The sequence below is a fragment of the Cyprinodon tularosa genome, unplaced genomic scaffold, assembly GCF_016077235.1.
Source record: "Cyprinodon tularosa strain WSP-4 unplaced genomic scaffold, ASM1607723v1 ctg120, whole genome shotgun sequence".
Lineage (NCBI taxonomy): Eukaryota > Metazoa > Chordata > Actinopteri > Cyprinodontiformes > Cyprinodontidae > Cyprinodon > Cyprinodon tularosa.
Window position 1 is genome coordinate 363,911 of NW_024038004.1, and position 14,227 is coordinate 378,137.

Here is a 14,227-nt window from a genome sequence, read left to right on the forward strand (position 1 = left end):
GAACTATTGTTGCAAAACTATTTGTGCATTGTAACTTTGGTGTTTTGTAATTGTATATTTTTTAATCTGTCACAATTACAAAAAAAGTTACACCTCTTGAAATTCTGTAGTACAAGTACACAAATTGTGTTCTGTGAGTTGCACATCAAAAATGTCTTCCATTCAAGAAGGTGGAATGGTGCAAAACAAATTTAAACACGTGTATTCAAATCTTAAAAAAAAAGATTTTAATAATTTGTTTAATTTGTTTTAGATCAACTGTAAAAAAAAAAAAAAAAAAAAAAAAAAAAAATATATATATATATATATATATAAACTATTTTCTCACCTCTCGTGGGGTAGTATGTGTCATCCTCAAGCTCGGGTCCTCTACCAGAGGCCTGGGAGTTTGAGGGTTCTGCGCAGTATCTTAACTGTTCCTAGGACTGCACTCTTCTGGACAGAGACCTCTGATGTTTTACCTGGAATCTGCTGAAGCCACTCTCCCAGTTTGGGGGTCACAGCCCCCAGTGCTCCAATTACCACTGGCACCACTGCTGCTCTTACTTCCCACATCTATTCTAGCTCCTCTTTCAAGCTTCTCGTCTTCCTTCTTCTTGATGTTGCTGTCACTTGGCATTGCCACATCTATCACTACTGCCTTCTTCTGTTGTTTGTCGATCAACACAATGTCTGGTTGGTTAGCCATCACCTGTTTGTCAGTCTGGATCTTGAAGTCCCATTGGATCTTAGCTCGGTCATTCTTAACTACCTTAGAAGGTGTCTTCCATTTTGATCTTGGGACTTTCAGCCCATACTCATGGCAGATGTTCCTCCACACTGTGACAGCTATCTGGTTGTGGCGTTCCATGTATGCACTTCTTGCCTGCATTTTACACCCTGCTGTTATGTGCTGTATTGTTTCAGAGGCATCTTTGCACAATCTGCACCGGGGGTCCTGCCTGGTGTGGTAGACCCTGGCCTCTATTGATCTTGTACTGAGTGCCTGTTCTTGTGCTGCCATGATTAGTGCCTCTGTGCTGTCCTTCAGTCCAGCCTTTTCCAGCCACTGGTAGGATTTTTTGATATCAGCCACTTCTTCTATTTGTCTGTGGTACACGCCGTGCAGCGGCTTGTCCCTCCATGATGGTTCTCCTTCATCTTTCTTGTCCTCACTTTCAGTTTTCTCCTGCCTGAGGTATTCACCAAGCCATTTGTCTTTGGGGGCCATCTTTCTCATGTACTCCTGGATCTTAGTTGTTTCATCCTGGATTTGGGGTGAAACCCTCCATGCATTGTGAGGAGGCAGTTTATTATACCAGCAGGGTATCTGATGATTGGCAGGGCATATGTGTTGATGGCTTGGATTTTGTTTTCCCCTTCAGCTGACTTTTCAGGACCTGCCTTACTCTTTGTAGATATATATATATATATATATATATATATATATATATATATATATATATATATATATATATATATATATATATATATATATATATATATATATATATATATATATATATATATATATATATATATATATATATATATAAAATTTATGTATAAATATACTTTAGCCAACTATGGTAATTTGAGAAACGTTTACCGTTCGTCTCACCCATTGCATCCCTCGCTAGTCTCTTACGCACAAACGTGATGACGACACATTCCTAGCAACCAGCATGGCGACGGTAAAGCGTTGCCCGGCATTTGTCGAAGCTCGTTGGTAACTAGCTTAGTTTTGCCGTATTAGAACGCTGGCATTTGAACAAGCCGAGGCCTCTGGACCTCTGTCTTTAATCCTTTGAAAAATTTCTGAATAGAATGGGAATCGCTAAATTAAAACCTTCAATGGGATCGAGAACAGGTCAGAAAATATTAGCATCGAGTAGCTCTGTATAGCGAGGCGCAGTTTCGGTCGGATCGTTAATGATAAAAAACAAAAAAAAAGCTGAAATCATTTTATTAGTTCTTCTTTTGGTATTTGATTGACGAAATTAGGATGAATAAACTTTATATGTATCACCGTGCTTTAGTTAACCCTTTCTCACTATATCAAAACACAGTACCTAGTATTTAGTAGACCATATGATATATTACTTCGTTATTACCTAAGAAGATAATTCAATTGTTACAGTAGATTTATGCTACTCTGAAACAGAATCATGAAGATATTCACTTATCTTTGGAAATTTCTTTTCAATCTTTTGTTGTTTTAGGAAGTGTTTTATCCGGATTGGAGAGCAGCTCTGGAGGGAAAAGGCAGACATTAAAAACTAGCTGTAGGTAAACCTGCAGAGGTTTAGGAAGATATTGTCTTTATATTTCATAATGTAAGAGCCATTGAGTCCCAACTAATTTAAATTTGATGCAGTTATGATTTGACCATCCATTCATCCCTTTAACCTGACAAATGTAAGTGATCTTTTTATATTTTTAATTGCTTCTGTTTTTTGTTTTTTTTTAGCTTTCTGCCCTCAATCCTCCAGCAAACTGACCCAGTCCATCATTAAAGATCACATGGTGTCTCATTACAAAAAGATTTACTCAGCTAAAGGTGGGATTCATTTGAAAAATGCAGTCAACAAGTAATGAAGTATATGTTCACTGGATCTTGAGATATAATGTATAAGGACATACAAAATAAAGATTGAACTACTTTGCTTGATTTTATAATGTATTTACATTTAAATTATATCTCTACTTAAAAATATCACATACTTACCTGATATTTAACAAAAAAGGAAAAGCTCATGACCACCTCTTTATTAAAGCAACACTGCAGCATACATCTTTAAAACATTCCAAATGAGAAAATGCACCAGCAATGACATAAGAGTAGAAATTGACGCTACCTATCAATCTAGAAGGGTTATTATAACATTTATAAACAATCACTATACAATGACAAAGCTTATTCACAAGTAAAAATATTTTAGAAAGCTGCAAGTCTTTTTAGAAGAGGACATCCAAGCTAATGTGGCACTTGATCAGTGGCTGCGATGGTGAGATAAATTATATTTAACTCAAAAGTTTTTATCTTGTACTCTACGGGACTTGGTCTGATGAATGTTTTAGTTCATGACAGTGTAATTACAAAATATCACACGAGTCTTTAATGGTTTTCCAGATGCATATTCTCTCAAAAACTAGCATGGAAGTGTTATTTAGAGCCAAAGGACCTCTGGAATAAAATGTTGAGGTCTTAAGTTTACTACATGGCACCATGGTTGGCAAATGAACAAACAGAATATCAGGGCAAACACTTCAAACGAACCTTTAAGCATGGCAATGGGAGCATGATGATTTGATCCTGTTTTAGAGCCACAGCACCTTGTCTTCTTTTGCTCACTTAGTCTACCATACACTGCTCTGTGATTGTAAGGATATTTGTCTGAGAGCATAAGCTTGGTCCAATATGGGTCATATTTACTCAAAAATACAGCAATCTACGACAGAATGGTCCTGACCAAAGGCTTGAAATCTAGTGGTGACAAAGTTCTTAAAAGAACTGTGCTAACCTGGGTAATCTAAGTGATCAATAACCATTCCACGTGATGTGAGATATTGATTTGAAGTTTATTTAAGATGAAGGTAGTTCAACAAGGATGTTTTTTGTGGGCTGGAATTGCTTTTTAAAAGTTGCTTTTCCCATTTAGCTTCCTCTCTATTTATCAAATACTTTCATTTAGAATTTTTTTTCCCATTAGGTTGCTGAAGTCAAATTTGATCATTTTTATTATTTATGTCCTAGTAAGTCCGGATTCACTTTCTGTTTACCTCTGATCTACATTGCTGTTCTTACCCACACAGATATAGGGATCTTAAACAGGTTTATTTGATTTCACTATAACAATTATGGTTCTCTCTTTCACTTGCAGCTGCTATCGATGCCTCAGTACCCAAAAGCCTGTTGCAAAGTGTAAAATGTAAGTAGCCTTTTATTACATCATGCTAAAATAAAAAAAAAGGTACATTTTCTAAATAAATATAGTTTTTTTTCTTTAGCAAAATTGTAACCATGTGTCAGAATGTTGTTTAAATAATGAAATTCATTATCAGCTTGGTTCATAACTTATAAAAATATTTAATTAGGCTTATCTTATATATACTTTGCTTATATATACCATTTATAGTCAATACATACATAGTCTCTGTGCATATGTAAATAAATATTTATATTTTGTATAGCACTTCTGGATAGATGCAAACTACGTTTGATTGCTTTGTACTTGTGGCACTGTAATGACAATAATCTGTTCTATTAAAACTGCATAGACTTAGAATATAAATATCTACATCTTGAATCATGTTAGATTTCTCCCAACTAAAAGGCAGCAATTTCTCTGGGCCCATTGTAAAAGCTCAGTAAAATTAAACACTACTCTGCAGAGAAATGTGTTATAGGGCCTCAGGGATATTTCTAAAATGATCAGTTAAATCAATAGACTAATAAAAAGAATAAATCTAAGCATAAACCTGTAACCATCCTACGTATTTGGGATGGTGGTTATATAAACTGTGCCAAAGCCCTTCGGAAAACTGTTAATATCTGAATAATTTATGAAAAATCAGAAAACCATTCACATTATTTTTGCATTCTGATATGATGGTGTTATTTGGAATCTCTAATATTTGATTCAAAGCTAAGCCTTGGCTTTTCTCCTACAGTGTCCTTCTTAAAGGAATCACACCTCTTTTTCAGCGTTTGGATTAGTTCAAGTTATAACAAATTAAACTCAATTTTGTTTACAATTTCATCTTATAAAGCAATCCATTAAAAGGCAGATGGGGATTTTCCTGTTAGTTTTTTGTGGGTTTTTGTTATTGGTGATCGATCTTAATTGCAGACAAGGACCAAATCAGAAAGGAACAGCAGAGGAAAAATGGTCGTCCTCATTCAGCTTTCTCCTCTTTGGACAGAGATTGCAAACCTTCCTGCTTCTCAGCTCAGGTTTGAGATCAAATAATATCCTTGTGATTAAGTCATGTAAGGTTTGTTAACACCATTGTATGACATTCTTTCCTTTCCTCAATATTTGATTAAATGGATGCAGGATGGTGAGCGCCCCTACCTCTGCTCAAGGAGCTCCGTCGTCTCAAGCCCGAGATTCAACAGCTCCTTTAATGCCAAGGATGTTGTTTATCCGTCCAATTCCCATTATGCCTGCCCATCATCAGAGAGGAGGTACCGAAGCCCTGAAACAGCTTTTCAAAGGAAGCAGACCTCATGTTCTCTGCTAGCTACAAGAGATCAATGGTTCTACAAGGCCTTCCAGGACCCTGTAAAGAAGACCTACAGCGGAGACTTGCTTGAAAAACATTCCCAGCATTTTACTCCAGAGAAACCATTCACTCCCAAGACTCTGAAGTCAGAAAAAAGTTCATACCTGTCAAAGTATCGCTTCTACAGAGCACCGCAGAGTAAATCTTGTCAGGATAGGAGCAACTCAAGACTGCAGGGGGAGGAGAAACCTTGTAAAAGGTACTTTATATAAGAAGAAAAAAACTTGGATATTGTAACTAGTAATGGCTTAAACATTTTCACATTTTTAAAATTACTATAACTATAGAGCTTTATGGGCTGCAGAGTGCTGCAGTGCCTTGCAACAAGAAGGTTTGATTCCGGGGCCGGAGTATTTTTGCATGGAGTTTGCATGTTCTCCCTGTGCATGCGTGGGTTCTCTCCGGGTGCTCCCAACTTCCTCCCACAGTCCAAAAGTCTAGGAGAATGTTGATAAACAACATCAAGAATGCTGCAAATTGTAATATATTTGAGAATGGCAATATTCAAGACCTTTACGTTTCATTTAATCAATTAATTAATTTATTTGTTCATGTTTCATTGCACAATCTTTTTCTCCATACATGAACAAAAAGGAACAGAGGGAAGATAAATCTTGTATTATCTTTTCCTTAAAACACACAACTGAAAAATGAAGAAATTAAATAAGCAATGAGATTTCACATCATTCCGCCCTAACTCCTCCCCGGGTCACAAAACAAAATCAGCATCATTCGTCTTACAGTTCAGCGATTACATTCAGAGGTTTTGAATTTGTTCATAATCTCTCAGAATTTTGTCTTTGTACATGTTTTTAAGTTTATCAACTGCTGTTTAGTAACACTCCAAACAATTAGAGGTTTGAATTTATGTCTCCAAAAGTAAAGTTCACAGTTGTGCACTTCTTTGAGTTGGCATATGACATTGTAAAATACATTAACGTTTGCAGTTGTAGTTGGACCAAAAGGTAGGAAAAAGTCATTACCGGTAAATAAATGTTGTATGAATAGTTTTTTGAGTGGTTCTATAAATTTACTTTTTTGTCTAAAATGCTCATCTTTCTCTTTCTCTCTGTATTTCAGCCCAAATGAAAAAGAATACACAGAAAGACTAGATAAGCCATCTCAGGTAGGCTAAAGTATTTGATCTAAATTACAATCTTGTAACTCCAAAGAAATCTCCATAAAACAGGAGTCTCAAGCTCTATGCCTTGAGGGAAAGTATCCTGCATTCTTGAGATGTTTTCTGATCCTATCCTCCCATCAAATGGGTTAAGAATCCCTTAGCCAGGATCTTTAGAGCCCTGAAAATAAGTTGACTATTTGATCTGGGGGTGATGGATCTGAAGTGAACACATTTAAAGGTCAAAGGACACCAGCACCTGAGTAAATGTGTAAATGTGCTCAACTTATCTTCTTTCTTTGTGTCTTAGGCCCAAAAACTCTTCCAAATAATTTTTATTTTTGTAAATATAAGATCTATATAAAGTACCTTTTATGATTAATATAGATTAACAAAGAACAAAGATCCAGTTTGGATACGGAGGTAACTAACTACAGCTTTTATAAAGATCCCATGTTTTCAGGTTGAAAAGTTAATTTCTATCCCTGGTTAAGAACAAGTGAAGTGGGATGCTATAACTGGTTAAAACTGGGTTTCTTTTTCTATTTTTTCCCTCTTGCAAAGGCCTCATGTAAAAAAAAAAAAAAAAAAAAAAAAACCTGTTTATTTATTTATATTGCGCCAATTCACAACACATGATCTCAAGGGACTTTACAGAGACAATTCACGTAAAATTGGTTCTAAGTTTTCTATCTAAGGAAAACCAGCTGATTGCATCGACTTATTGATCAAAAATAATCCCAAGGACACAATGACACGTGTAGCTACAGTGGAGAGGAAAAACTCCTTTTTAATGAGGAGAGACCTCCTGCAGAACCAGGCTCGGTGTAAGCAGCCATCTGCCGAGGCCAACTGGGGTTCAAGGAGACAAAAGCAGATATATAAAACAAACATAGAAGCCCTGATCAATAAACACATTCTATGGTTGAAAAGGTAGTGGTAAACTAGCTCCACAAGGGACTCTCTCTGGGAAAAAGACAGTTAAGCAGATGAGCTCTGAGCCAATATTCATGTCAATGGATGAAAGAGAACACATTCAGTTGGTTAGGGTAAAAGTTGAGCTATAGCTATGTCTTAGAGAGAAACAAGACTAAAAACTAAATAAACAGGGATAACTGTATCATCTATAATCTAAGGTGCAGGCAGCAGCCAAGCTGATGTTGCTCTCCAGGATGGTGTCACAGCGAAGCTGGAACAGACTAGATGAAGCTACTTTAACGAGAATAGTAGAGAGAGCATAAACCTATGGGTGGAACTAATAAATTCCAGAATGGGAGAATCAAAGAAAGTAGGAGATTTTTGTTGGGGAACAGAAAGCATCGACATTTAAACTTGTAGTCCTCTGTTAGAATGAATTCACAGTCAAATGCGGTTTAATGGTTGTGATTATCATCATGTTAAATGTTTTTACAGGAATATTCTACAGAGCCTGAGTGGTCTGATTATGAGGTCACTGATACATACCTATCCCCATCGCAACTGCAGGAGCATAAAATTAAAAGTGCGGATCATTATTTTGTTGGCTCTTCATCCGGGTGAGACAGCACAGATGGTTTGACATGTAGCTTTTGTTTTACATATGGTAATCAAGTTCAGTTGACTTCAAATTCAAGATGACATTGTGTCTTACTTTAGCAGGGTCTCTCCAGGATGGAAATCTCCTGTTAGGAGCCTTATATCTGCAGAGTAAGTTCCAGTTGGTATTCTGAGAGACCTGTGAGAGCTATATAAAAAATAAAATGTTTACAACTATGTGCAAAGAATAATACTTCAAAAAAATAAGTAGCTTATTATATAAAAAAAAAAAAAAACATCTAATCTTTTTTTCTTTGGCTACAGAGAAGAAGAGCTCCTATACATTGAATTCATTTCTGCTGTGACAGAGGATATCCTGTCCAGGGGCCACATATCTGACAGGTTTTTAGTATTTCATTTTTTGCAAAGCAGCTGAAATGTTACACAGATGTGGGCCCAATGCCCAAAACGATTTGGTCTCATTAGAATCAAATATTTTATTATGACTGTATATGACAGAATAACATAAAAAGGAGCATAGCTGTCTGTTGGAAGAAAGTGATCTATGGTTTGCAATATATTTCAAATGCCATGTATTTATATCAGTCCCCTTTGAGGTAGTACTTTGAAGAACCATGTTTCAATGCATTAATAGCTGCATAGTCTTATAAGGCATGGGTCTACTAGCTTTATGAGATCGGACAGAAAGTATTTGAAAACACAATATTTAGGCTCCTGATTTTTATCTTGACACAGGTTCTACTTCATATTTAGATTTAAACATGACTGGCTGTGCTAGTAAATAAATGTTTGATCTAAAACGCTCCATTTTATCTCTGGAAGTGTTTTAAGGTTTGTAGTCTTGTTGAATATTTGCTCTGCTCTCCAGTGTTTTGCAGCCTCTGCCATTTCTTCTTTTCTAGAATTGCCCAATATTGACTTAAATGCAACCTCCATGTTTCAATGCTGTTGCTTTCAGTGTTAATGTATCTTTTTCCCAAAGATTTTAAATAAGAGGCACTTGTTTAGAACGTAAAATAAGTAAGCGTGTTGCGGGTGATCTACAAAGACAGCTGCGCAAATGTTAAGACGTGCCAACCGATTTGGTTCTGCCTTTTAAATTGAGCAGATTGTGTGTTCTCTAGGTATTTTTAGAGAAAGATGAGGTTGAAAGCCATGGACATGGAGGTAATAATGATAATTATTGTGAAAAAGATCATGAAAATACTCAATAATATTTATAGCCCAGCTGAAAAGGGTAGCCTATCTTACAGTGCCTTAAGCACCAATAAAAATTTAAAAGATAAAAATGCCTAAAGTTAAAGGTCTATATAAAAAATGTGAAATACTACAAAACTCAAGAAAGTTATTTTTGTCTGCTGATTGACATAAGAGCAGTTTATTATTATTATATACTGCAAAACAAGTTAGGCACATAGGATTTTGATAAGACACAACTGAGCTTTGTACACATTTATGTTTTATCAAACTCAGGGTGTTGCGATGAGTATTAGTGGATATGATTGCTGGTTTGGGTATCTAAGATGTAGTGGAGTATGCAAATGTTTCTAAATGTCATTGTTTTTTGAAAGGATGCTTGACCGGGTGATGAATCAACACATTAATATGAATCTCCATCAGCTGGATGAGGTAACTGTGTAATCTAATGAATGACAGCAAATGTGCAAAATCAAGTCTTATTTAAAGCTTACTATTTTGTGCTTGTTTTTAGGGTAAAATGCGTTACCTTCTGGAAGTGTTGCGTAAAGAATTTGAGGAACCATCCAATGTATCTGCTTCAAGTGAAGACCATTTAAAAAATGGGAGCGCTTTTCTTGATTCTATATTCTCCACTTTAGTATCTGGGTCTAAACCAGCAAAGACTAAAGATGTGAAGGAAAGCATAACCAATGCATCACCCATTGATGACTGTAAATTGTCAGATGGTGATAATCCTTCACCGGTTTCTACACCCTCAACCTCTCCTGTAAGAGCTACATCTCCAACCAAACAAAGGGAAAATGAGAAGAGGAGAGAAAATGCTGCAGAAGTTGTAGGATTAATGATATGTACCGATAATGCGACAGACAGGACAACAACCAGTCAAGGAGCAGCAGTGAATGTCCATAATGAAAGTGATGAGCACATGACTGTGAGCAGTGATGTAAAAAAATGTGATGGACCATCTAAGAAGGTAGAGGATCTAGAAACTATTTTGTCAGAAACATTACATCTATCTGACAACACAGACTCTGAAAATGTAGCAGCTGCCAGTGAGGCATGCACTAACCAACATGATAGTAGTGATGATGATTTCTGAATGTTGCTTTGCTGTGCTGAGGGTTGTTTTTCCAGTCTAAAATGAGGAACTGTGGGTTTGTTTAAGTTTAGTTTGTATAACCCCTTTAAGACTGGTTATGTTTCCGGTGTTGTACAAGTCACATTAAAGAGGTGTTACATTTCAGTCACTACCGGTAATTCGATTTTTTTTTTAAATTAATTGTTCTTAGTTAAAGTTAATTAAAAATAAGTTTGTTTTATACAATTTATAAAGTGGTACCTTCTTGACCATACGTTGCCAAATTGCCTAAAAACTCAGATGCAATTCTCAAGGCTGTCATTAAGATATTGACACTGTTAAGTGTTTTTTTAATATGAAGATTTATTGAGCTAGATGGGTGGAATAAATAGCTGAAAATAGAGCTGCACCAAGGTTGAAAAATGTCATGTTGATTTACTATGATCTATGATTAGCAGGTCAAACTAAAAAAAAAAAATAATAATAAAATACATCTAGATAGATAGATAGATAGATAGATAGATAGGTAGGTAGTTAGGTAGGTAGGTAGGTAGATAGATATGCATATGGTAACTAAGCCTTCAGTGGGCACCCCTCAACTTGATCTACCTTTTATCCCTTGATCTCCATATATACATAGCGCAGATGCCTATCTGGGGGCGTGAACAAATCAGCCTATTGTTAACACTTTGAACGTGACATGATAACATGGATGCAGCTATAAAGCCACCATGTTTGCTTAAGGGTAAATTTATTTTTAAGGAAGCCAATGCGTGGTTGAAGATGATGGGCTCGAGCTCGTTCTCCAGGTGGCCACAGGTGCTCATACATGCCCAGCACGTCGCAGAGAAAGCTGCGAAAGATGAGAAGTTGGTCAAGGCGAAGTGTTTAGTACTGACAGTGGACCACTGGATATCTGTCATAACTACCTCGGTGTTACTGCACACCTCATCGATGCAAGCTGGGAATTTCACACCTTCGTTTTAGGTAGGCAATGTTATGTAATTTTGAATTTCATTTTACCACGACACCACGTGGTAAAATGATTACTACAAAATTATTTTTGCTTCTTGATGATTGCTTTGGTGAATGTGGGTAAAGTGGGACGCTTTATGAAAATGTTGGTTCAGTGGTATTATGTGATGCATTTTGGAAACAGGAAATGAGCCCCTGGTCTAATGCACCATCTGAATAGAGAAACCTGTTCAAAGACTTACTTTCACTTATTATTTAGGTAGCACACACATATCATCCTTATCATATTTTATTCTTACCCTTATCTTATTTTATTCTAATCCTTATTTAATTCATTTTCTTATGTTATTTCCCGCAAGGGATTATTAAAGTAAATAAAGTAATTCTGATTCTGATTAATGAATCCCTTTGGCAGAAAACAAATTACCCATTTTAATCTAGATTAATTCCAAGATATATATATATAAAATTAAAGTTTAGGTTGAGAATGTATGTTATGGGCCTTTCAGACAGGCTGCGACGACCGCACTGCTGCGCTGTGAAACCCATTCTTTTCAATGGCTTGCGCCGCGCCAGGGCGGTTTATCGCTGCGTCGAGCAAAGCGCAAGCACAGCGCAGCGCTTCGCGAGCTCGCGCGCAGGCCAGGTCAAAGTTGAACTATGTTGAACTTTGACCGCGGCGCGCCGTGACGAATGCACGCGTGGCCAATAGAAACCATCGGCTGGAAAGACCAGGAAGCAAAATGGAGGAAAAGCTTATACTGTGTGTGTCTGAATTCCCCGAACTATATGACACAAGTTTGCAATTTCTTTCACAAGCGGGAACTCCCCAAGCTGCTCTCTGGACCTGAGTGTTTCGTGCACCCACAGCCTCTTCTTTCTTGCTGCTCTTTTTCTTCGAACTAGCAGGGCTAGTGCTAGCGCTTGCTTCTTAGCACGGGTCAGATACATATTTGCTGCTGACCAAAAGCTGGAACAACAAACAAATGACTAGACCCGGCAACCCAGCCGGCGCAGCGCAGCGCAAATGCGCTGAACCCCGCGGCCAGCGCAGCGCAAATCGCTTCCTATCTGAAAGGCCCATTAGTGTTTCTGATTGATTTTAGGCCAGCAGAGAAGGCTTTGAAGGCCCTCGCAGCCCGCCACTGGTCGTTACTATGCAGTTGTTTATCTCTTCTGTAGTGGCAGTGCACTGTCATGAGGTGTGATATCAAGAATGTATAAGGGCATGCAATGCTATCTATTTTTATTTTCTTTTGAATAAATACTGGACTTTTCAGATTGTTTTTAACACTTGTTTACACTAAAAAAAAAGCATTTTTTAAAAGTGTAGATCTCTGATTCGTAGAAAGACAGATAGCAGGCAAGCAGTCAACTTCACCGCATTAAAGGTAAGAAAACTCTCTCTCTTGAGACTGATGCTATAAATATTTAATAAGGGAACCACAAGGTAGAGGAAATTAAACTAATTAAAAACATTTATTATAAATAAGTTAAATAACTTATTTAACTGCTTTTTGTGTACTGGTACAGTTGTAAATTGAAGATAATGTGTTGACTTTATCATGTATAAGGTATGCAATAACTAAATTGTTCTTCTTTAAGCAGGATAGTCAAAAAACAAAGAGAAAACACTGACATACACATCCAAGAAATGTCTCAAGCTCCAGTAAGTAATTCCTTATGAATTTCTTATGAAGAACCATAACTTTAGTCCACATTAGGCATCAAAAAGGGTTTACACTTTATTCAGTGGTGGCAAATAATTGATGGATTTTTCGTTTTTGTTCTCTTACAGATGGATATCAGTAATGTGGAACAGTTTTGTGAAGGTCAGCAGCATGTGGAAAACAGAGACCAGGATCAGCTGAATATCTCTGAGGAATCAGTACATCGCTGTGACCACTGTGGAAAGGGTTTTAAGAGATTTCATAATTTGAAAAGACACCTGGTTATCCACACCGGCGAAAAGCCTTTCGTCTGCCATCAGTGTGGGAAGCAGTTCCGCCAGAAAGGACATTTGAATTACCATCTCGCCATTCACACCGGCGAAAAGCCTTTCGTCTGCCATCAGTGTGGGAAGCAATTCCGCCAGAAAGGACATTTGAATCGCCATCTACCCATTCACACCGGCGAAAAGCCTTTCGTCTGCCATCAGTGTGGGAAGCAGTTCCGCCAGAAAAGAGATTTGAATTGCCATCTCGCCATTCACCGGCGAAAAGCCTTTCGTCTGCCATCAGTGTGGGAAAAGCTTTGATCGTAGATCTTCTCTGAAAAGACATCTAAATATCCACACCAGAGTCCCTACATGTGCAGGAGGCGTGGAAAAAGCTTCAGACCATTGAAATCTGTGCAACATCATCTGGAAATTGACACAAGAGAAGAAAAACCTACCATAGTGGAGGCTTCACTTCCTGTTATGCTTTTCCTTATCTGAGACCAAAGCTTAATTTTAATCTTTAATAAAATTCACTTACATTCAATGACTTTTTTATTTGTTCCTTTTGCAGCTATAGTTCTGATAAAAACTTTAAATTTTGTACATATTCCCCCATTTTTAGCTTCCTTTTAATGGCTTCCTGTTAAATCCAGAATTACAATGACCAGATAATGGAAGACCCAGATTCAACCGGAGCAAGAGACGTTTAAACAGTTTATTGGAATGAAACTGGCGCTGGTTGGGAGAGATTCACCAGAATCAGCAATTGCAACACAGAATACAGGTCAGAGATCCAAAAGACACTAAGACAGGTCCGATGGGGGTCAGGCAGGCAGGCAGGTTTACAGAAATACTCGTAATAATCTGGCACTAGTCACTGGTCTGAGAGCTGGTTATACAGTTAGTTAAGAGGGAAAATCTGATGGAGGCTGAGCAGAGCTGACAGGTGTGTTGAATCCTGAATCAAACCAGCACTCATGCCAGGAATCATTACAAGAATAGAATTCAAAATCCCCCTTCTCACCTATAAAGCCATAAACAACCAAGCTCCAACTTATATTAGAGATCTGATTGTTTCTGGTGTTCCAAACACTGTCTTCTCCAGTGGTTC

At 37.3% G+C, this 14,227-nt stretch overlaps 1 protein-coding gene across 3 annotated transcripts; it reads left to right on the top strand.

The window, feature by feature from the left end:
• The first annotated feature begins 1,647 nt into the window (after positions 1-1,647).
• On the top strand, positions 1,648-14,169 carry spata7 (spermatogenesis associated 7). 3 transcript variants are annotated; one of them, XM_038272571.1, is made up of 14 exons: positions 1,648-1,849; positions 2,202-2,264; positions 2,450-2,539; positions 3,864-3,911; positions 4,833-4,936; positions 5,040-5,467; positions 6,349-6,394; positions 7,802-7,923; positions 8,024-8,074; positions 8,228-8,305; positions 9,496-9,553; positions 9,636-10,097; positions 12,786-12,846; positions 12,976-14,169. In XM_038272571.1, exons 1-13 carry the CDS (start codon positions 1,807-1,809, stop codon positions 12,813-12,815), a joined length of 1,623 nt encoding a protein of 540 aa, XP_038128499.1. In that variant the 5' UTR covers positions 1,648-1,806; the 3' UTR covers positions 12,816-12,846; positions 12,976-14,169. The 3 variants fall into 3 exon arrangements, with proteins under 3 accessions (XP_038128499.1, XP_038128484.1, XP_038128493.1); XM_038272556.1 differs by lacking the exons at positions 12,786-12,846; positions 12,976-14,169 and having other exon boundaries at positions 9,636-10,367; XM_038272565.1 differs by lacking the exons at positions 12,786-12,846; positions 12,976-14,169 and having other exon boundaries at positions 8,027-8,074; positions 9,636-10,367.
• The last annotated feature ends 58 nt before the right edge of the window (positions 14,170-14,227 follow it).